Source organism: Cataglyphis hispanica, chromosome 4 (genome assembly GCF_021464435.1).
Source record: "Cataglyphis hispanica isolate Lineage 1 chromosome 4, ULB_Chis1_1.0, whole genome shotgun sequence".
In the NCBI taxonomy this organism is placed as follows: domain Eukaryota; kingdom Metazoa; phylum Arthropoda; class Insecta; order Hymenoptera; family Formicidae; genus Cataglyphis; species Cataglyphis hispanica.
The window spans coordinates 916890-943263 of NC_065957.1; the positions used below are offsets into that span (position 1 = coordinate 916890).

The window sequence follows — 26374 nt, forward strand, 5'->3', positions numbered from 1 at the left end:
GCTTTCTCGTGATACAATCTAACATAAAGGGGTAATTGACGATCGCGAACACAATTTAGTAGATGTAGTTTTGCAAATTTAAACGCAATTCTCTGTTTGTGTATTTTGTCTTATTATTGATATAATATATTGAAAAAAAAAAAAATAGATTCATAGAATATAGTTCGAGTAGAAATAGCTGCGCGATAAATTAATCTTGAAAGGCTATATTCTATCCATCATCGATTTTTTCGAATAATTTGCTGCAACCTAATATATTATTTTCGCATTTGAATTTAAGTCTTATCCAAATCCTTTAACATAAAATATTCGAACTATTGTATTTATAGAAAAAAAAAAAAACCATTGGCGCGAAATAGCCTTTCAAGATTAATACTATAATAATAATAATATTTCAGCGTCGCACAAGAACGAATTGTAAGCAATGGATGATTAAAGATTAGTTTTATTATTGTTGTAAACCTAATGTGAAAATTAAAACTATGTAGATATAGAAAATTTATTTACGCTGTAGACAAGCTGAAAAGATTAATCGTAATTTCTCACAAATTAAGTTTGTGTGTGTGTGCGCGCGCACGCACCACACAATTACCTGGTATATTATTACATGTACTTTTCTAATATTAATCTCGATGTTTCTCTATTCTCTTTAATACTTACTCATTCTCTATTTTATGTTCGATTTTTCAACTAATGACCGCGATCGCTTCGGCTCACGCTGCTTCCACTTACATTTTCTGTTTCAGCTTATATTCACCCTTCGCTTCTTAAAATTACAGTTGGTATAAAAAAAAGTTTGATTTTTTCCTCTTACGATTTTTCATAGCTTATAATCATCTTGATTCATCAAACGTTCATAAGATACCCTCAAGTTCGATTACATTATAAATAACGAATCAATGCGCAGCTTCAAGAATTAAGCAGCTTTTCTCGACTTAAATATATATATATATATATATATATATATATATATATATATAGTGTATATATATATATATAAGCATATATATATATATATATATATATATATATATAAGACATATATATATATATATATATATATATATATATATATATATTATCGATATCTATATTTTATTTCGCATTATCCAACATTCTTAGCGGACTTTATGATTTCAATTGTGAAGTTATTGTAAGCGTCGGAAAAAAGGAAAAAATACGGTTGCGAAAATTGTGAATTTCTTAGCTATATCATGATCATTCCTGCATGTTTAGATTCGCATCTCATATAAATATTTATATTCCCTCACGCATGCACACGATTTCCCGGTGTTGAATATTTTATATTTCTTTTACTTTTTTTGCTGCTACGTATTTTCGAGCTACATATAGGACTCTTTAATTGATTGAGTCTGATTTTTCTCCCAGTTTTTATTGTGTGAACCAGAGCGATGGGACAAAATGTAATAAATGAACAACTAAGAGATTAATAAATTAATTGCTTTTTATTGTGTTTGAATGTCTTAATAATAGTAAATGAAAATAAAAAAACAGTAATTGCTCAGAGAGAAAACATGTTACGTAGATGCCGTTAAATTTGAATACTTTTGAATTTTCTCAATCGATTCGGCAAAAGATACTTTCAGAAATTCACGTGGTAGTGAAAATAACAAAAATTGTCATTTATTAAAATTTTATTTTAATAAATTACTAACACTGCTACGTTTTACAGAGAGAAGTACTATGAAGTAAAATAACTTTTTGTACAATCGAATAAAATAATGGATATTATGGATAAAAATAATAAAAATATGATAAATGAGGAAAGATAACAAGAGATGTTTCTATGATAAAATATATTAATAATTTATTTTACTATACTTTTTTACTATATTAATTTAACAATTCAATTGTCTCAATTAAAGCTCTTTAAGATTATCCTTTATATTATTCCACGCAGTTTAAAGAATTTAAAAATCGAACTATCACCATCGTATAGCTTCACAGGAAAACTGATTCTACAGATCAGAGCGAAATTGATTTCGTAGTTTCCAGTATCATATAATGAGATAAATAACAGAGGCTCGAATTCACGTCGGATATTCTATGTACTTTTCTATGCGTGATTCTTCTATATATATCATTTGAGAAATACGATCGCCGTGCGATCGTATTCTCAAACGATTTTTCCACCTTCTTTGAGCTTGCTGATATCGTCGCACAAACATGCCTTTAGACACGTCACTATTATTGCAGCAGATTCAAAATTACATAAATCATATGCACACATATATGTATATATACCGTTTTCCGTTATCATCACAGATTAGTCTTAATTCTTGATATTTAACTCGATGTTATGGATTTTTGAACATCAGCTTATTGTACTATTTTTTTTCTGAGTCTCCCCCCTCTCTCTCTCTTTCTCCTTTTCACCCTACTTTTTTCCCTTTCCAGTACTCTCTTCCTCTTTCCTTCTTTCCTTTTTTTTTCTTTCTTCCTTCAGTTTTATATCACTCACTTTGATCACAAAATCCGCCGACTGAAAAATTATTCACTCATGCAATAATTATAATAGCCAATCGGAAATGGGATATGCTTGTTTTTTCTTGCCAATTTTTTTTTTTTGTCTTGGGTGTTGATGCGCTTCTCGCAATCTTCCAATTGCACGCTTATTTGTCATTGTACGGCTTTTCACGAAGATTCTAAATCCAATGGTGAGATTATGATATAGTGAAGATGGAAAGGGGGAAAATCATATTTTGACAACGTATGCAAAAAAGTAACGGCGAAACATTTTTTTGCGTATTTTTTTTTTTTCTTTAAATAACGACGAATAAGAAGCAAATGGTTCTCTTCTACATTTTATTCTCTTCTATATTTTAAATATAAAAGACTTCAGATAGGAAGTGAAGGCTAATAAGAACCAGGCGCGATTAAATTATCTAGAAATGTTCTTAAATCACATTGAACGATCCTTTCTTTGAATCAGCTTCAGTTTTCATTCTTCTATTGATAAGTCTTCTATCGGTTCCAGCTGTTGAAAGATGACAAGATTATTCCAAAATGTGATCAAATACTAAAAATCGTGAAAGGTGGAAAAAAATATAAAATAGAAAAATGTGTATAAAGAAAATACAAAATGATCACAGATGAGACGAAGAACAAGATTCAAAAAAACGCGCACGTCATAATGTCACTGAAATATAATAGTGATATAATAGTGTGATGACAAAATGTTATGTATAAATAAACAAAACCGCCTTAATTAACCGCCAGAAGGCATGTAGTAAAAAGGAAAAAAAGAGGCACGCTTTTTTTTTTTTAATTTTTGATTCATCCTTGATTCAGATTTTCTACAATTTTCTACAATTGTTGCGTAGGATATAGATATTCTGTATTATTTTATCGATTGAGATTATTTCTCACTTAATAAACAATATTTTTGCTAATAGAGTCTTTTACTGAAAAAAATCTCTTCAGGATTTCGATTTTATTCCAATCAAATTCGTGATTCAATCTGTAGTCCAAAATATTGCAAAGTGTTTCTATTAATATGATATTATGCTCATTAATATGTATTTGTAATCTACCCGTTTGGCCTATATATGGTGCCTATATATGATCATCGAATCTGTACACAATATTTTATACATCACATTCTTACGTGACTGTTTGGGAAGAAGGTGTACTTTTTATGTACTTTGATAAAAGAGCGTAGTTTATCCAGATTTGTATAAGACATTACATTTTAAGCATCAACCATATATGTAAATTACTTCAGTAAAACCGGAACATAGGGTATATTAAAAAAACATCGAGTGATCCGTGTTATTGTCAATGTTAATATTTTAGTATGTTTTTTTTTTCGACCAATTCGAAACTGTTGTTAATATGATTGTGAGCCTTGGGAATCGGGCTTATAGGCTATCAAACAATTTATTAAATTTAGAAAAGTCTAGATAACTTTGTTGCGCCTACTTACTGCGCTTGATTCTTATTAATCTTGCATTAAAAATATCTACTTCGTGATAAAAATCCCGTATATAAAGACATAAAGCATCATTAGAGAGAGTAAACTTGAATAGAAGTATTTTTGGAAATGTCACTTGGCATTTCTATTGACAATGGAAACATTGCTCTTCTTTTTATTGAAAAAGAAAGATTAATATTTGCAGATCATATAAATAATAATATATAATTTCAAATTACATTAAGCCTTCATTTTTGCCTACATTCTCGATTATAGCTTCGTTTGTCCACAACATTTTGCCGATAGCTTTGTTTCCTGAGATTTTCAATTGCCTACAAAGCGATTGCTCGCAAGCATTGTTGAATACATCTAATAATTAAAAATACGAATGTACGTTTGCACACATGACACTATTGCGCACATACACATTGCATACACAATATTATTATATAATATTATACACATGATATGGTATCATGTGGATCATTTCACCGTCTTATTCGTAAGGCATTTGTACGTCACTTTGTATATGCGGAGTGTGTGCAGTGTGTATGTGCGCAATAATATCAAGTGTCAATATGATTTTTTTTGTTTTGTATATGCAATGAAATCACGTGTGCAATGTAATAAGATCATGCGCAAACGTACGTTCGTATTTTTAATTATTACATTGTGCGCAATAATGCTTATAGGCAACTACTCTGTAAACAATCGGAAATGTCGGCAAACGATGTTGTTGGCAAAATATTGCGGACAAAGCAAAGTTGGCAATCGGGATTTTCCCGAGATAATTCATATTATTAATATTATATATATATATATATATATATATATATATATATATATATATAATATAAATTTCATAAACTTCATATAATTTTTATTTCTAATTAATATAATATTTCTAATTTCAATGTATATATATATATATATATATATATATATATATATATACATTGAAATTAGAAATATTATATTAATTAGAAATAAAAATTATATGAAGTTTATGAAATTTTTATAGGGTTCATAAGATTTATATATAAAATATAGGCTTTGGTAAATAGGTATTTGGTTCCAAAAAAAACTTTATTTTTCTGCAATGTTAATTTTATAGATAAAGAAGCGATTATCAGCTTATGTATCAGTAAAACGAGATTAATAAGCACAGCTTCTCGTCATGCCTAGCTTTATCGATATCTCGTACTATTATATTAGGCGTTATACATATATATATATATATATATATATATATATATATATATATATATATAAAATGATAAATTGTTACATATTCGTATACGTCATGTATGTGTGTATGTTGTACAGAGGATAAGAAGGGCGGCGTCGACCGGAGCAGCACGGTCATTGCCAAAGAACCTGAAGGTAAAGTCAATTCTCGAGACCTAGAAATGTTTCAACGTTTCAACGTCTCTTTTTCTGTATATTACATACGAAAGCGTGTGTGTGTATATGTATATATATATATACATATATATATACATATATACATACATGGATATATACATACATACATACATATATATATATCTATTTTTCGTTACTTTGTAAACGTGCCGCAATCGGCACTGGCTTCTCCCATTCGCGTTTTTGATCTTTTATATTTTAAATACGAGACATGATTATTTTAACGTACATATCATTAAACGTCAAAAAAAAACAAAAAAAAAAAACTGAACACATAGGCTATCTTGCAAAAACGTCCTAGTATGTTTATTTTTTCCTTAAATTAATTTAAACTAAATTATCTAAAAGTCCTTAAATCTCTCATGTCTGATGTTTCGTAAACATTATCCAATCGATACGGTTTCCTTTGTTCGAATTAATACAATGGAGATTATATTACGGGCAAATTGTCCGCGAGTGCCAACCGATAATAAATTCACATAAATCCAAAGTTAAATTTGATTTATGACATAATATTTAATTAATATAATTTGAAATATTTTATTTTTATTACAATAAATAGAGAACTAAACGTGTCAATATTTTGCGATTAACGCAACTTTATTAAATTTATGCAAAAAGCAGAATTTAGATGTAGCAATGTATATCCCGTGCGTAATAAATATCGTTTAAACATCAAACATGAAATTAATATTACTTATTGCAAAATTTTATTTAGTAATAAAATTATGAATATTTAATAAAATTAATTTTATCTTTACTGTGTGAGATATGTAATAATCTCGATAATTTATACAATATATTATTATTATACTAGAAATAAATTCGCCGTGTAAAATATAACAGTTTATATAGTTTGTAACTAATATTACGTTATGTCAATATAAACGACTCATAAAATTCGATTTAAAAAATATATTTTTTTGATTATTTATCGGATTCTCTCTTTAAGATTTGAAAATATTATGACTAGCATGATCGCCTAAGTTTTGGTGGGAATTACGTCACAGCAAGTTAACTCGATTCCACCAAACTTTATAATCAAAACAGCTTACTTCGGAAGAACTTCTAAGATATTAATATTAAGAGAAAGATAATAATCACAAACGAAAGAGATTGTCGCGAATGGGGGAGGCCGATTTTGCAAGAGGCTACGAGCCTATTTTCGAATCTGGATTTTTATACTTTTTTTTTTGTTGCTGCTTTTGCAAAATTATACGGATTTACCGTTTCTCCTCCCGTTTCGTCGATTAACATTTCGGAAATAACTTTCTGTCTCTCTCTTTTTCTTTCTCTTTTTTTCTCCTATACGTTGATCTTGCTGAGAATCAATTTGAAATTAATCCCATAGCCTGAAACAAGGATCCTCCTATGCCCTCTCTTAATACGCTGCGTGATTGCAAAACCGCATCACGTAGCCAATGTAGCTAAATATTATATTACATGGCAAATCGTCGTAATTGATATTAATCAAATTGATGCTTGAATTTTGTAACCGTATTATATCGGGGTGACTTTGAATCATTGTGCGTTTAGATTTGCTTTTAATCCAATCGCGATAGCTGTTAATTTATTTCATTATTAACACGACAGCTAATCTTATTTTTATAATATTTTATACGAGGTGCTGTCTAAAAGTTGCCGAGAAATTTATGTACAAAAAATTAACAGCTTATCAAAATAATTAATGATTTTTCATCCATGAAGTAGTCCTCATTTATGCAATGATTTCAGCACGATTTTAATGATCGAAATCATTGTAAGTCATTCTTATCTCATCTTTTTTTATGTTTCCAATAATGTAAATGCAGCTTAAGAGAGAAGAATTCGAAGACAGGTCATATTGCTCGATATGATAAAGATGTTGATAGAAAATTATTTCCAATCGTTAAAATCGGTGTATAAATGCCGCAGGAAATGATAAAGACCATTAATTTTTCTTGTAAACTGTTAATTTTTTGTACATAAATTTCGAGAATTTTTTAACAAAATCTCGCAATTATATTTAATTATATAATTTTCTTTAATAGAATAATTTTTTAAATTGATACTTTCTAAAATAATATAAAATCATATACACGATAAAAAATTTAAAAAATACAACATTTTTAATCAACAATTTTATTCTAATTATTTTTACATCTCTATGACTTATAAAATATAAATATTTTATAAGTTCTATTACAAGAAGCAATGATATCCTTAACTTTGCCGTACAATTACATTTTTATCCTAGGTTATTCAACTAAATCTTACACATAGATTTCTCAATCTTGACTTATATTAGTGCGTTTATCTAAATATTATCGCGCAAGTGCATATACATGGCACCATTACTTACGTATATTGCGTTACCAAAAAAATAATTATTTATGAAGCATCAATTTATAATCACCCCAAAGCAATTTAAGAGTCTTAATCCGTACAAAATATTTTATACGATGTATAGATAAAAAAAAATAATTTATTATGCAAATTATAAATTACATAAAACAGACTTAAAAGCATAGTACAAACTTAGAATACTTGGGTCGCATTAAAATACACGTTTCACAAACCTAAGATTATTTTAATGTTTCCAAATAATAATTGGCAAATTTTAATTTTAATTTAATACTTTAAATAAAATGTTATATAAATAACAATATAAAAATGTATATTTTTACGCATAAGAAGCTATTTTAGTAATGATATAAATATAGACTAAAAAGTCATTATAAATATTTCTTTTAACACTTATGTTTTTGTACAAAATTTATAAAAAGTTTTGTGTTAACAAAAATATAAATATTAAGTGTGGACAATTTTTGTATATCATTTCATTGAGATAAATAATTTTTATATTATGAAAAAATAAATAGAAGAAAGCATAGACAATATAAAACAGGATAGTAGTGTGAAACAGAACAGAATGATTTCTAAAACAATTTATCGATAATTACAGTAATCATAATCATTTTAGGTTATACTAATATATATGTATACATATACTAATATACATTACTATGGTTATTTGCAGTGGGTGTGAACGTGATGTTTTTACAATGTAAATTTCCCGGGCAAATAACAGCCAAACGCGGATGGTAATGCGTAAGTTTCATAGAAAATTAATTTTTTTTTCTTGAAACTAAATAATAGTTGTGCACAGAACACAAATTTTTCTTGGATCATACCAAGTAATTAAAATAATCTCCAATCCGAGATTTATTTTAATAAACCTCGTATATTCCTAAAGACGCGTAAAAGAAATATCGCAAATCGCGCTTGAAATAGAAATTGAAGTCAAATCTTTCGCTTTCCAGATGACTATATGTCATCACTGACAATAAGTTATTCAGATTTCACATTACGATATTTCTCATATTTTGTTTACATTTATATATATATATATATATATATATATATATATATATATATATATATTTAATATTTTTTTTCAAAACGAACGAAAATACAAATAAAAAGTAAGGAACTATATATGTATACTAGTATATAATAGTATAATATATAATAGTAAGAACTATACGGTTCTCTAAGAGAAAGATAGAGAGAGGTGAAAATCACAATGTAAAGTTTCCGGATAAATAAGTGCTAAACGCAAATGATAATGCGTAAATTTCATGGAAAATTAAATTTGCTAAATTTAGTTTCAAGAAAAAAATTAATTTTTTATGCATTACCATTCGCGTTCGGCTCTTATTTGCCCCCAAAAAATTACATTGTAATTTTTACCTTGTTATCAGAGCCGTATATTAATTCTGTATTCTAATATTTTTATTTGCAATTTTTGATGTTCATAAAGAATATTAATATTATAATTTGAACTTAATTGACTTTTCTTTATTTCTAAAAATAATTTTTACATCTATTTTTAAAGTATTATAATTTTTCTTTTACATTTAAAGAAATTCAACGAAAAAGTTATTTTAATAATAAAAAATTCAATAACAAAAAAATAAAGTTTTTACTTTTATCTTTATCTGTTTCATGCTACTACCTCGTTATTTAAGACTCACATTAGCAAATGTTATACAAATTCTTTCATACTCTTTGAGCAGTTCTATTTATCTTCTAATTAATTAATAATACGTGATAAGAAATATTTGCTTAAATATTTGCTAACACTGCTGACAATTATTGATAATATTGATAATATAATTAAAATTAAATATTTTATCTACAACCAAAAATTGGTTTATATTATTATATCTTCCCCTACAGACACATTCGCACGCACGCACAACGCACATGTACAGACACATATACACACAAGGTCTATCATAATTCTCGCTTACGAATTACGTAGCGTTATATCAGAATGAAAAATGAATCGGAAAACTCTATTTTTTCTATAATGCTTAAGAAAAAAGGAATTATTAAATGAAGATAGCACATTTGGCGCCATTTTTTAGGCAGGCTTACGTCTATACCGTGCATTTGATAATTTCTTTTTTGTTAAGCATTGCAGAAAGAAGTAGTTTGTTTTTTTAATTTATTTTTCATTCAGAAAGGGTACTACGTAATTCGCGAGTGCAAATTACATAATAGTACACCCTATACATACACATTGCTGAGACTGCGCGTCGATCTCGAAACGATCTCGCACTTGCACTTGCGCTCGTGAAGAGAAACAGTTTTGAAAAATAGATAACTTTAATAAGACTTGTTGTTTAGGAAAACACGATTTAATTTTGTGTATTTGGCAAAGCTCTTCAAAATGCGACCATACAGCTTGACAACTGTTATGGATTTTCTAAGATTTCTTCTGCTGTTAAAATAATTTCCTTGACCAACACGTGACTAAAACTTGTGCATAAAATAATAAAAGAATTATGTGATTTAAAATTTTTATAGAATAGTAAATTTTTTTTTCAAGCTGTAGGTTGTACAAAACTCAGTTCTTTCTCAGAAAACATAGTTACATTGATGTGATACTACTATTATGATAGTAAATATATATACTGACATCTAAAAATTTCACTTTAAAATTCTATACTATAAATTTATAATTGGCTCTAAATAATTTAGAATTCTTTTAATTATAATCCGGGTAGGCCAAGCGTTTTTATATTTTATTTTAAGTTATCTTCTTGTGACTTAAAATTTGTTTTTGAATAATCAATTTTTGAATAATGTAATAATTATCTTATAATAGCTCGCGTAAATGCAATTAATTAATTACTTTTTTCTAATATCTAATTAGTGACTTGAGCAGAGTCGCGATTTATTTTTTGGCTCACTGATTTCTTTCTTTGTTGATTCATTTTTTTCCTTTTTATTTTTGCGAAAGAATAATTTTATGGATTTGTCCCGCGAAACGATCATTACTTAATGCTGCAGTCTCTCTCTCTCTCTCTCTCTCTCTCTCTGCTCGTGTCACAGAATAGGCATATGTATCCAGAAAAGGAGAGATGCTAACGCGTAAGCCATCGGCGGTCCGATCGACATATCGGTAAGGTTGCATAATGCCGAATGACTCATTTCTGCTTTCACGCTTTATCAAGATTTTTCTCAAACAGTTACGCATAAATAATATATGTGCTTGTGTGCATGCGCATATATATGTACGTATATGCACATATAAATAAACACAGAGTTGAAAAATAATCCGTTACTTGTAACACTGTGGGTTATGATTTACAGTTATTTCTCCTGATAATTGTAACGGTAATCATGTTACAAATTTTGTTTCAAACAAACAAAGTAACTTCATTACATTGTTCGGTAATGAATAATTAATTTAACTTTTATCGAATTTTTTTTTTTGTATCTACTCACAAGAGACCGTTCTCCTTTGTTTCTCCCAGAGCCAAATAAATAAATTTCAATACCAATTGATAAAAAATGATTCAATAACTGCTGAGAGTGCCTGCGAACTCATTAGGGTTCTAGAAATTTGAGATTTTGTCCAGTGTCCCCAAGTAATTCTAAAAATTCGCTCAATTTTGCGTCGAAAATTTTGCTGTAGAAAAAATGAATGACCTGAGCCAAAAAGTCTGAGCAAGATTAATCTCTATTCATGACTTTAAAAAATAACTTTAATTAAAATCTAAAGTTACCAGCTTTTTCCTTCTTAAAGCTCCATAAATTTTGTGTAAAACATTTTTGTCTATCGAGCTCAGTTTTTTCGAGATATTCGATTAGATTGTTTAAAATGGAACATTCTGTATAATATACTGTACAGCTTTACATATTTTTTTTATATTAAAATGCTATATAAAAATGCTATGTAAACATTATGTTTAAAAAATTAGTTATTTTTAGAAATTGTAAAATTTACCACATATAACGAAATAAATTTATTTATTATTTATTTTTTTAATTATTATATAAAATATTTTATATAAAAAAACTAAATTTCTGCAAGATTTGCGCGCGCGGAAAGATGCACACACATACAAATAAAATTTAATTAACTTAAATTTCTTTTAAATTACACTTACATACTGCACCTGGGGAGGCTCTAGATTCTGGATTCAAACATGCTTTCCTCAAATAACTCTAAAATATTAATAAATAAAACATTATCTAATAATTTCAAGATATTCTGTTTACCGCGATTCCGATATTTTTTAATCTTATCTTTTCCCACAACTTATAAACGAGATATCGCAAAAAAAAACGTAGATTGGGCCGATAAATAATTGCTGATCAAGAGCGTGATCAAATACCGACTTTAACGCAAAGCGCTTCTTTGACGTTGACACTAGCTTGTATTTGATTGGTTGATTGCATGACTAGCTGACAACGCAGGAGACGATAACAACAGCAGTAGCAGTAATAACAGCCAAAACAGCGCATCGCCGTCATCGCCGGCCAGTATCAACAGCAAGAACGAGCCGATGGCACAGCAACGCGAGGATTCCTTGGCCATCGGTTTGTAGCATGACAATCTTGTACATCTTTTCCTTTCACCACCCCCCCCCCCGTCCCATTTTTCAAATATGGCTATAATTCATTTGCAATTGTCATTGCATGCCACAAAATTATCAATTATTCTCAATTGTCATTAATTATCGTGCAGTCAGTAGTAATTGTTAAAGTAGAAAAAATATATGAATTTTAAAAACTTTTAAAATTTATTTATTTTTTATATTACTTGAATATTTTTATTAATTTTTGTAAGATTTGCAAAAGTGAATCTATGTAAGTGTTGCATTAGTGTTTTTTTTTTTTTTTATTTAGTCTCTTGATTGATAAAAAAATGTATGTAATTTTCTATCAAGATGATGGAGAGAGAGTTGGGGGTATTCTCGCTTCGACAAAGCAATTTACACAATTATTATAAATAACAATAAAGGAACAGTCGGAAAAAAAAAATTGAAAATATGATCGTGTATAGTATTTACAAGACGACAAAAGTATTAGCCCCAAACCACGCATTCTTCCATCTATACATAATTGGCATAATGTTCACTATAATTTATGTTTTAGGTTTCTTTATATTCACGTATGAATGAAATTATCATTATAATGCATGAGTTAAAATGAGAATTAATTATGGCTTGTTTTGACATTAAAAATACAATTTGCAATTGACGCGCATAATTGTGATATAATATTATTAAAATATCATATGTAAACAATAAATATGCCATTTGATATGATTATAACGCTGTGATAAGTAAAAGCAGATACACGGAAACTATATTTTTTTCAATGAAATAATTTAAATTTTAATATTCTTTTTTCTCTATATTTCATTAGAATTGTTTTTAAATTCAAAATGTAGAAATCATTTGCTTTATATTGGAAGATAAAATTACAAAATCGTAAAAAAGAATTGTAGTCATATATGTTTATATTATTTTTATAAAAATAAATCGTTTGTTATATAGTAGTTAAAAAGTTATTAGCGATATAAACGTATATTCAAATCCATCAGTAATTTAATCGCAAGAGACTCTGGTTTCATTCATATTTCTTCGTTATAGCGTAAAGAACAAGAGCATAAGAATGCAACCTGAGCGCTGTTACATGCATAAATTTATGCTTTCCACTCTCAACATTCTCTTTCATCGCAAAACCGGTTTATTCCAGTTGCCATTAAACAAATAGAACTTTCAAGCTCAATTTAATCTAACAAAGAAACTTCTCCGTCTTCTGGGATATTATCCGATGGGATGTCACTTTGATCGACATTATGTCAGGTAGCCGCCATCTGCGCACGAACGAGGCAATTGATATTAATGTGATTATTAAACGTTAATGTCAGATGAGATTAACGTTTCAAATGCGTGAGAAAAATATTTCCAACAATATTTCTGTATGCCACATATTATATCAATTTAAAAAAAAACAAGAACAGACTAATCACTTCCCATGGTTTTTTTTTTAATGTCGAATATGATTTTAAATTGCTCTATCACATTACAATTTTGAGAAATTTGTAAAAATTTGTTAAAATTACAAGAAAGGGCTACTTTAATGTATTTGTCACATTGTAGTTTTGATATATAATGTGTTGAAGAGAAGTGTTATTGCAATCACACAATTGTGTTGTTAGAAAATTTCCAGCGTTGACAAAAATTTTATTATGTCGACTATAGTTAATAACATATTCAACTATAGGCCTTATATTGCAAAAAAGTTATGAATTAGATCGTGGAAAATTTATATAGGGTGAATCATTTGAATGTCTCCACCTAAATGTCTCTTTAATTATTTTATATATACACTCCTTATTAATTATTAATTGTAAATGCATATGAGTGGGAGATTAAATGCAAGGAGAGCTTCTCTTCTTGTATCCCTTGCAAACATTCTAACCAAAGCCAATCTAATTTTAATTTCAAATCAGAAATAGGTTTGGATTATATTAGAATCTATTAAAAGGGAGAATGCAAGAAGAAAAACAAAACCACTTCTTCATCCATGCATTAATTTAAATACACAAAAATACTAATAATAAATTTCATGCTTGATGAAGTTCAAATCATTACGTTTACTTGTTTATATCATTAACTTTTTTCATATAATAAATAAATTTTTATTAATAAATATTTTTTTTTATTAATTAATGGGTAACGACTATATAAAATCTGTTCAAGATTACTTAAAATCATCACGTTAACAACGTATGTCGAGATATAAAGTCAAATTTTTTGCCTGTTTTCTTGTACATATTTAATATAATTTAAAAATTATTAAATTTTAACATAAAAAATCTCAGAAATTATAACCCGGATGATTCCAAGTGCATACTACTCTCAAAAATGAACCTTAAATTACATTTACTAGACATATGTCAAAATCAAAATCCGTATGTTTTTGTAAACATTTACCTATATTTACTCGATTCACCAAAAAATGGGAAATGATTAGTTTTGTTTTTGTATTAAAAAGAAAAAGAATTTTTTGTTTAACTCTATTATGAATAGCAATTGATTTAGGAAATAAATAATATATCAATATAAAGTCTCTGTAAAATCGTAACGAAAATGTTTAGAGTTCATTATTTATTTGACCTTTCCTGAGATTTTGTTTGTTTAGATTTTTAAATCGGCCCATTTAAATGTAATTTTTAAATTATAAGCTTAAATTATAAATATTTCTCTAATCATCTAATTAATCAAAATTCTTAAAGATCCAATTATTGGAAAGGTTTTCAGTTATCGGTGCTCTTTTTACTGCGTCATTATGTTATTACGTCGGCATTATACATTACCAATTTGGTTTTTTTTTTGTGTCTGTATGTTTCTGCATGCTGCACGTGTTCCGCGTACTGCGTATGCGTGATCACGCACCTTTATGACTGCCTGCACGCCCACCTGCCTTTTCTCTCGCTAAAACGTGCAGAACAGAAAACGCGACGGACGAGCGATGACGGCCAATATGCATTCCGGACGGGTCACATCGTGAACGAGGAACTCGGTAAGGGGATCGTCGACGCCCATAAGCTCGATGGAAACACGAGAGAGAGAAACACGCAGCAGCAACCGTGTTGGAGCGTCACATCTTGCAGCTTGCTGTGAGATACGCATGGGCTGCCTTTGTGCTTTCTTTAAGCATTTTAGCCGGGGAGCACAGATCTTGAAAAAAAAATATTACACACACACACACATACATACAAAATGGAGTACATGCACACCTAAGGTGGTTATAAAATGAGTATAACATTTCAAACTTTAATCACTTATAACGTATGAATGAATCTTCTCTTTTGAAACTACGTATACTCGGATTTTCCGTGGTACTAAAAAAATTAAAAAATGACGGATCCAAGATTCTTTTATTACAAGATTACTAATACAAAAGCTGCCTCTCTTTGGGGGTTTTTGGAGTTTTACTGATATCACATATGACATTAAACTATCAAATTTTAACATAATATATTTAATATATTACGTTTGATATAACAGACAGAACAGATCTAACGATCTCTTTGTGATATTATTTAATCAAAAGTCTCTGTCCTTTTCATCCAATTACCATTAAATGTGACATTAAAATGCCAAATGTAATAAAGAATCCGCCATTTGAAAACTATTACTTTGAATTTTATAGATATCACAGAAAATCCCATGTAATCCCATAAGTACGATACATACACACTTCAAAGTTTTAAGAAGATTTATTTATATGCTTAAAACTTATTAAAGCTTGAAGTGGTATATTTATGTTACAACCAGTTTGTACATACACATATATATACAGTAAGGAGCATATATAATTGAACCAGTAATCAAATATTTTATAAAAATTATTAAATTTTATAAAACAGTGCTAGGATTTAGAATTGCAACTGTTGATCAGATTTTGTGACTTACGTCCATTGCCCTATTCTTATCGTTAATATGTGTGTGTGTAATTACTCACATATTAACTCTAGTCCCCCGTTTTTCCAAAATCAGTTAAATTAAAATTATACAGTTTAATATTTGACACGTTTAATATTTGAATTATCGATTTTATATGCTTTTTTTAAAAGTGGATGTATCGTTGAAAAAACACTTCTTGTTGAAGAAGATATTATTTTTTCAACATGACTGAGATTTTAAACACATTGCTAAAAGTGTACAAAAAAGATTTTTTAAGTATTTAACAATCTTTGTATACTATAGTGATTAGATCAGATTTAAACTTCAATCAAAAATTCATGGAATTTAAAAACCGAAATCATAAATCATATAATTTCTCATTATCAATTTTTTTGATTATCAAAGTTCAAGAGCAAATGGATTAAGTTTTGTTAAAATATTTTTGGAATTTATTATGTCACGACATGTATTAATACTGTTTTCAAAAAATTTGTAGATAAAATATTAATACTGTCGTATGTTTGTCATTACATGTTTAAAAATTTATTGATCAAAATATGCTATAGATAAATATACATAAAAGGTCACGCTTTACCGATTTTATCGCCATTTATTGTTAGATATGTTGTAGGGGAGATTGCTCTCAGTAATTTTTATACCATCCCTCACTTGATTTTTGTATGGAATTACTCAGAATAACCTTCCCTACATATCTACGTAGCGATAAAATTGGTGAAGTGTGACCTTTTACCAAACATAATATATGTTTAATGAATTGTTAATTCATAATAGAATTGTTGGTCACTTAGAGACTTCTTCAAGATTAGCACAATTGAGTAAAGTGATTAGAAATAAAATCGAGGTATAGTTTTCTCGATTTATTTTGTATATGTAATGTAAATATAAGTGTTTGTATGTGAGCGTCATCACTATCAACAATCTGATAATTAGAAAAACTATTATGAATATATGTACATGCTGTCGCGAAGGCCGTCCCTTAAGAAAAGATAATACAAAAAATCCTAAGAAATGACATCACAGAAAATCACAGAAACAACATAAGATTTAAACCAAATAAAGTCGATAATAATTTGATCTTTTGAGAGTTTATGCTTTAAATAAAATGCGTGAATCTCCAGAATTATTTAATTTATTAGATTTTTATTCAGAGTACAAAAATCTTTCAGTTTTTATCATTATAGCTAACTAAACAAGTATTAAAAATATTTAGAAAGACTGTTTAAGAATACTGTAAACATTTGCAACATATTATTTTATTTATGCTATTGTTTATTTCTGATATCTGTCTATTCTGTTGTATATAGCAATAAACAATTGTTATAATACACACACGTAATTTATGGTTCAATTATGCTCCTTACTGTATATATATATATATATATATATATATATATATATATATATATATATATTATATCAGAAAAAAAAATATTACTCCAAAAAATCATAGAGTTACAGAATTTGGGAAAATAGTGTGTTTGAATAAATAGAAAAGTGATGATAATAATAAGTATTCTGGTTTCTGAATGAATAAAATATTGTTGCTCTAATGAAATCTTTTTGTGTGACAAAATTATTCTTCAATTAGTTCAAAAAATTGTTTCCACATATATTTTTCTATGTTTGATTTCTTTATTTTGTTACATACGAAATTTCATAAGAACAATGACAATTCATGTTGATAGAAAAAAAAATGAATGATTAAGAAAAATAAACATCTGCAGAAATCTCAACATCCGGGAAAATTTGGGATTTGAAATAATTAATAATTTTTTGACAATTCCGCAAGCGTGTTTCAGTCTTGATGCGGAAGCATCAATTATCATATAGGTATATTTTGCATCGCCATTCATTACATAGATCGAACTTTTATGATTACGTTGATTCCATTTATTATATCATGTTTACATTCAACTCTATCCCTGCGCATCGTAAACAAATATATATATATAGTAACTAAGAAACTCACGCACAGTCATGACATCTACTACATCTACTACAGTTTGTCTACCACATCCAATAATTTTTATGGCCGACACCAAAGCAAATTTATATATTACACAGATTGTTTATAATAATGGCTACATCAAAATTTTAGAATACATATATCGTCAGATTACATCTTGATGGAATTTCATATATGTCATTTACAAAATGACATAAAAAATGAAATAAATTATCATGAAAAATCATGTCGATTAAATATCTCTTCATCGTGGAATAAATATATATAGAAAAGATAATAAAGTTATTGAACTTTTTTTTTATAACAATAGCTCTCTAATGTGATCTCTTTAGAAAATTATTAAACTAATTAAAATTTTATTTATATAGTTTTGCCTTTTAAAAGAAATTCCTTTTTTTTAATAATGTCCTTTGCATAAAAAAAAATAATAAAAAATTTTTTTTTAATAATTACGTGATTAAATAATTAAACAATTAAATGATTAAATAACTAAACGATCTTGATAATGTATTATTTTTGTCTCTTTTAGCATTAATATTTTAGTTGCTGATGCTTTAAGTTTTACAAAAGTGGTGCACTGTTTTTATTTTATATAATAATAATTGTGATTAACAAAAGAAATTTATTCGATAAAAGTTGAAATTACTTGACATTAACACTTACAAACTTATATAATTATTTACAAATGAATATAAAAATTTTCCAGGTTTATATAATCAAGTTATGTTAATATATATATAGTAAATTGTTAAAAGTTAATTGTTAAAAAATATTTTTTGCGTTTGACACAAATTATGTGAAAGTTTAGTTAGTTTTTTTGTTTTTAATTTGCGGTATCTTAAATAAATTTTATCTCATAAACATATATGCATTCTCTATCAAATGTTATGAAATGCATTAGCATTCTCATGTATTTGCTTATTGATTATGAGCTTTTCAAAATAGTTGTACAAAATAGTTCTTAATCGGGATCCATGGCGATCCCGAACGCGCGATATCAATGAACAACATAACAACAAATTTGAAATTAATTTATATGCTGCTCCAACATTTAGGAAATGATTTACGAATACCAAATTTAATCCGCAAACTGAATAATATAATTAAGACTCATGCCATTCGATTAGCGTACATAATACACAATCAAAACATAATATCAATCATTAATCTATTTCGACTGGCAAATAATTATCTCTCGCATAATTTACATTCACACGCGTGTATCTAAATTGAATATGTTACAATGCATGGCAACATGAAAAATCATAATGGAGGGGACAGGAGGATCTATTCGAATTTATATGCTTTATGTCATCTAATATAAATAATTTAAAAATATTACAAAATATAGAGAGCGTATTTGCTTTTGTTTATATACTATATACTATATATACTATATATATATATATATATATATATATATATTTTTTTTTAATTTATGTATATATTATGTATATAATAAATATTATATATATATATATATATATGTATGTATATGTATGTATGTATATATGTATATATTATGAAAAAAATGCTGCTACATCGACTATGATAAAATTCAAAGGAAACACAACGCAATATTGCGAGCTTGGTCAATCGATAGAAATAACGAATTAGAAGGAAGATGAGAAAACGGATAAAGACTCTTTGGGGAGACGGTTAATCCTCTTAAATGCCGCACGCGAGGATTAAGCTAATAACGTTCACATTTTTATTAAATTAAAACAAAGGTCGTTACAAGCTAGACTATTTCCATGAATATTACATGATTACCGCATTGTTATATGTATTATTCATATTGTTTATTATCTTCATATGAGTAATACACATAATAATTATATTACATTACCTTGAAAAAATTTTCTATCTGCGTTGTCGCTTCATAGATTCATTTTTAAATATCGAAGCAATCCAATATGAATAAAGCTTAATCTTCTTTGTGTTTGTACAGCAGCTTGAATATTGCCTTGAAAATTATTTTTGTCTTGATTCATTTTTTAATATGAAAGGGATATATATTGCTTGTAGACATAAGAATCGTGTGTCCTATCAAGACTTGCAGCCAGCTCTCGACGAACTCCCAGTGCTCAGGTAAAGTGCGAAATTACATCATAAGAGCAGCAAACTGATGAGAAAGAATGAAGAAATTAAAAGTCGAGAAAATGTTGTCTTTGGCTCACCAGTTTTTTATTTACTTACGAAATTCGTGAAAGGAGGCACATTGCGAGAGTGAGAGAACTGAAATTAAATTAGATTAATTACTTTCAGGCTCTTTTTCTGTATTATATTTTTATACCTTTTGTAATATAATTGAGAAAAAAAATGTACAGAAGCTTGATATTTTATTAATTTTTATATGCTTCTTCTAGCTATTTAATAGCAACTTCTTTTTGTCGCAACGTGTTTTCCTCTTCCCAAAAGCGTTCTTTTTTATTACACGCAATTCGCAGTATATAATTCGCACATAATATAATCCATAGTTATAATTATTGCAATGATCATTACGACAGTGTCAAGTTTAGTGATGATTAAATATACGAGACACGATACAATCGTTCTTGCGAAAGTTTGGTATGATTATTTATCGGTATTGGATTATAAAAAAAACTTTCTCATAATTCCGATTAACTACTTAAGTTGCATATATTATTACGTTGCAAATATATAAAAAACAGTAATATCTGGAAAAAATTTCTCGAATACTTAAAATATTTCTGTTTGGTAAATTTTAATCCGCTAACTACGCTTCGAGGTCGAAGCATTTATTGGTATAAAATAAACAAAATTTGCGATACTCTCATCACATAACACTTTAATTCTAATTATTATTGTATAATGTAATGTACATAATTGCGGAGAATGTCACGCTTAATACAATCATAAACATATCTCAGAGACAGATCAATCGGAGGACCGGGCTCGTTAGTTCTATAATAGAATACCCCAGGTGCGAAGTTTAATTAGTTAAGATAGAGGAAGGACAGATACAATAGCGTAGAAAAGCTAGCGGTTGTGATAGTGGTAGTGTTATCATAATAGTGATTCATTGCCAAAGTGACATTATGATTATGGAATTATTCATAAATTTATTGTTGCTATTTTGCGCCTAGTTTCCCTAGAAATCATGCTCTTGATAATTTAATAATCGTTTTTAATTATAAAATTGTTTAAACAAGTTTACATGTTTAGCACTAGTTTTAAAAATAATTATATCGAAGGGTATGCCGATATCTTTTTTTCTTTTGTTCCGATGCGAACTCTCGATCTTCAAATTTCTCCAAAAAAGATATATTTCGATATATATTGATCGACCAAATAGATTATATACACGCCGAATACAAATCGATAATTAAAGATGCGAAATTATGAAATGCATAATCTCGCGATCCAGATGCTCTCGAAATCTTCTCGCGAAACATTGGTCCAAAGGGAATGATCACAATTTTCCGTGTGCACAATTGCTGGCTTATGACGTAAGTAATATCGACAAACCGCGCCATGGCCGTTGAATTAAACAGTGTAGTCATAAATATCAATCTATTACGAGATGATAACGTGATCTGTATATAGAAAAGAATTGCCCTCAGTTGAGAATGATAAAGTTAAATTGTTTCTTATTTAAATGTCTAAATATTATAATTTTTTCTTCATAAAACGTAAACTATTATATAACAAATAAAAAGTGATGAAGAAATGTGCTACTTAATGATTATTAAAATAGTTACTTTTGACATAACAATAATTCAACGACCAATCATTCATTCATAAATACAATTCAGACTTACATCTCGAGTTTATGCGATGTTCGCGCAAACATCTTGATGAAGAAAACACAAATGTGATCGAAATATCAGGTTTGCCGCATAAGACATGCGTCGATGATGAATGTATGAGCGAGTGCGCTGTCAAATGTCGAGTGAAATGAGACAATGTAAGCGGATAAAAAGAATGACCAAGGAGAAATGCGAGTATTCAGTCGCCAATTTGGCAATTCGAATTATATTCTCGGATCTTATCACGCGGTCGACGTAAAGCGATCGTTGAATTAAACATGATTGCGTAGCCAAAAATATGATTAATTAAATACTGATGTCAGCAAAATGAAAAGAGATATGTGTGATCAAACTTTATGTATCTTGATTCTGCATACATTAAAGATGCAAATAAGAATTTTACTTTAGTCGTTAATGTTTAAACACTTAACATCGATTACTTAATACAAGTAATTTTTGAAGTTTTCTCCTTAATAAACTCTTTCGTTTTGGACCACACAATAATGGCCGAGTTTATAATTATTTATATTTATATAATAGAACTGTATATATATATAGTTATATAATAGAACTATATATATTTTATAAAATTTTATATATAATATTTTACATAATATATTATTAGATTCAAGCACACATAGAAGTGCCAATTGTCATGAATCGAAATTCTGATTGAATGCTCAATTCTTGCGAAATTTCCATTGCTTTAATTGGCGACTGAAGTGTTCAAAACTTTGTTCTGTAGATTAGATTCTATGGGGATTTCTTTAAGAATAAGGGATCGGCTCGCGGTTGCATCCGATATTGGAAACTAATTATTCGCGCGAGTCTGGCTCATCGCTCCTCTGCACAACCGGGGGCTACAATGGTGTAGAATTTAGAATTGACAAAAAAAAAAAAAAAAAAACTAAAGTGCATGCAAATGTGTTTGTGCTGTAAAATGTGTCGATATAAGCTCAATAGCCAAACTGGGCGTCTCGACGCGAATTGATTAATTCATTGATCTGTTAACGATTCCAGCGCGCCGTCAGGAAATCATCAAGATGACTGAGCAGTTGATTGAGAGCATCAACACCGGGGATTTCGAAGCGTACACGTAAGTAATGGGATATTTATCAATGAAAAAAAAAAAATAAAAATATCATTTTGTCACACTGAAAAATAATGTAGAAAAGCGTCGAATTTTTTAGTAATATATATAATATTCATTTTTTATATTAATGAAAAATAACTTATCTCTCAGTTTAGCTAAAAAAAATATTCATATATCCAGAATTTAAAAAATATGATAAATTTATAATATTCTATACAAAATTTTGGCTAAAAGAATGTTCAATAAAATTTTCCACAAAAGTATATCGGAGGGGAGTAGTTTAATGTTTGTCTTATATTTTATTTATTCAATCTGCTATTATTATCAGTTCACATTTTATCAATACTTATTAATATTATTATCTAAACTAGACTTGCACAATTGACAATATACATAAAATAGATGATTTTCGATTTGGATGTTAACTAAAAAAATTATTGAAGAAATGCAAATTTGACGAAAATGTTTAAACATTTTGAAATACATAGCATTAATTACGATTGAATAATCTTCTTTGCCTGATTGGAATTGCAACATGAAAGAAAAAGTCATACAAGATTTACTTTGCAAAGTTCGTATATTTAATTGATTTAAAAATGAAAAGCATTTTATTGCGGTATTCATATTCACATTCATATTCATATTCATATCATGTAATATGATTGTGCAAAAATCATCGCAGTTGCACTTTTAAAAGTGAAAAAACGCTGGTTGAATAAATATGTAAAATATTGATGTACGTTTTCACTTGAAAACGTATCAAATTTTTTCTATCATAAATTTATTCCATGTTTTCAAATTTTTGCTGTTAATGCTACATGTAACTGCGCATATTTTATATATTTTATATATATATATATATATATATATATATATATATATATTTGTCTCAAAGGAAAGAGATAAAATTGCGAGTTATTTTTACTTATTTCCTTTACATTAGTAAACGACAGAAAGATACCTACAATCTCAGAATTGTGAATTTTTTACGTATTATCTACATGATGTTTACAAGGATTTTTTTCATATAAATATGTAAAATATGTAAATTATTGTAAATTTCACGTCAAAATGCAAAAAAATAGTCATTATATTATAAAATAATGTTAATGTATTATAATATTAATTATATATATATATATAAATTTATATAATACAATAATATCGAATATTTTCTTTCTTTTCTTATCGATATAGAATCCAGTTAAATTCTTTGTTGATTTTTCGTGGCATCGTAAAATATTAAAATTATATTTTTATATTTAAACCATATATACATATAATATAAACGAAACATCGATAAATCATATTTCATAGATTATTCATTATTGACATAATTATTGTTTTTTAACATTACATGATGTTGATAAAATATTAAAAAACAATACAATGATTAATTCTGGCACTTATCCCGGTTATTAGCTTTCCCTCCAGCGTTAAATAAAATTTTAATCTATTGTATAATTACACGCTAATTAAACGTTAAAGTCTCAAATTAGATGTTTAAACTTTTTAGCATATATGTCTATTATATTGTCTAATATAATAGACTGCCAATACACGCATATAAGATCCATATATGTGATAAAATGTGTTGCAAAGACAGTTATATTTAATTGGACGGAAATCGATATACCGTGTCTCTTGAAAAAAACGTAATAATAAACGTATATCTTAAAATAAAAATAATACAGAGAAAAATATCAAGAGCCTACATATAATGCGCATATAAAAATAAGAAATATGCCAAAAACTTGTAACATTACCTAGCTGGATTGCGAGATTGCGAGTGCCCCCGATAATATAGCCAATATATTTCTTAAAACATTTATTTCTTACATCTTTGCTTTTCCGACTTTTGTATTATATATTAGATTTAAACGTAAGATCTCCTTTTGGTGACTTCAGGAAAATCTGTGATCCACACCTGACCGCATTCGAACCGGAGGCTTTAGGTAATTTAGTCGAGGGAATGGATTTCCACAAATTTTATTTTGATAATGGTAATTATAACTTGTTTTCACCACCGTTAATTGTCGCGCGCGTTTGCCGCTCAGTACGTATTTAGTAGTGATGTATTTATAGCACGTAAAAATAATGTTAGCTAAAATTTATGTTTTTCGTTTAATGAGCCATTGTTCGATCGATAAGGTATAAGGTATCGTGTATACTATATCTACACTTGCATGCTTCAGGAAAACAACTTTCGTTGTTCGTCACAAGAAATCTTATTTCATCGATATAGTTAAGCTCGTCGATTCGAAAAATTAAATGAATACAATACATTGATTATTTATTTATTTTTGTTACTTTTTGTTATTTTTTTTTGTTACTTTTGTTGATTTATAACTCATCGACGAGGATATATTATACTTTGCGTGCATTCTATATACACGCTATTGCTATGACTTTAGCAAATATATGTTTAACAAATGGAGATTATAAGCTCATTACGTTATTATCTGACAAAAATATATGTATAATGTAGCAAGTCGAAAATTATTTATAAAATATATTTTGACATGATTGCAATGTATATTATATTTTTGCCATTTTTTATTATCATGCAAAATTTTCTTTATGCTCATTACGAAAGTTGTTCTAAACATACAACACACACAACCGCTTTGCACGATCTATTTTTAATATGCCACTATACTTATTTTCTAAACAGTATAATAGCAGTATTATAATCTAATAAAGAATAATCAGTGGGATGTATATAAACATACATATATACATACACACACACACACACACACATATATATATATATATATATATATATATATATATATATATATATACACATATATTTCTCATTTTATCAATAACTAACACATTCTCTTTCAATATCATTTTGAGAGAGAAAGATAGAGAGAGAGAAAGAGAGAGAAAACGAGATGTCCTCTTTTTCTTTTCTTTTTCTCCGTTTTTTTTCTCTTTGCTTTCTCTCGATATTTCGGCATTGTTATAAAGAGCTTACGTTGTTTATTGTGAAGGTTATATTCGAGTAATATTAATTTGGTTTTTCATATTTTAAGCAGTCCTGGGGAAGAACTGTAAAGCTGTCAATACAACAATCTTGAATCCTCACGTCCATCTACTGGGCGAAGATGCCGCTTGCATTGCATATGTCAGGCTGACGCAGTACATGGACAAGTGAGTAAAAATCGTAAAAGCGGACACAGTTATATAATTTGTGTGGTTCATTCGAGTTAAATTTAAAAATATAAACAATAAGATGTCAATATGTATATTATATAGTCCCTTATTATGTTAATCCCTTTTTTTTTCTTCTTCTTTAAATCTTTCATTTACTGTTCCACAAAAAAATTATTGTTTAGTATTAATTTCAATTGCTATACAAAATTTCGATTATTTTATAATTAACTTTTTCTC

At 27.9% G+C, this 26374-nt stretch overlaps 1 protein-coding gene across 19 annotated transcripts in view; it reads left to right on the forward strand.

Annotated features, from left to right (window-relative positions):
• LOC126848932 (calcium/calmodulin-dependent protein kinase type II alpha chain) overlaps window positions 1-26374 on the forward strand; it is an 80348-nt gene that overhangs the window by 50906 nt on the left and 3068 nt on the right. For 2 of the 19 annotated variants that reach the window (XM_050590307.1, XM_050590309.1), the window contains exons 12-18: window positions 5261-5317; window positions 12101-12235; window positions 15158-15232; window positions 20135-20197; window positions 22900-22975; window positions 24881-24975; window positions 26017-26134. In XM_050590307.1, the coding sequence (XP_050446264.1) occupies window positions 5261-5317; window positions 12101-12235; window positions 15158-15232; window positions 20135-20197; window positions 22900-22975; window positions 24881-24975; window positions 26017-26134 (619 nt within the window). The remainder of the gene's footprint in view (window positions 1-5260; window positions 5318-12100; window positions 12236-15157; window positions 15233-20134; window positions 20198-22899; window positions 22976-24880; window positions 24976-26016; window positions 26135-26374) is intronic. The other 17 variants (XM_050590310.1, XM_050590312.1, XM_050590313.1 and 14 more) reach the window with 10 other exon arrangements.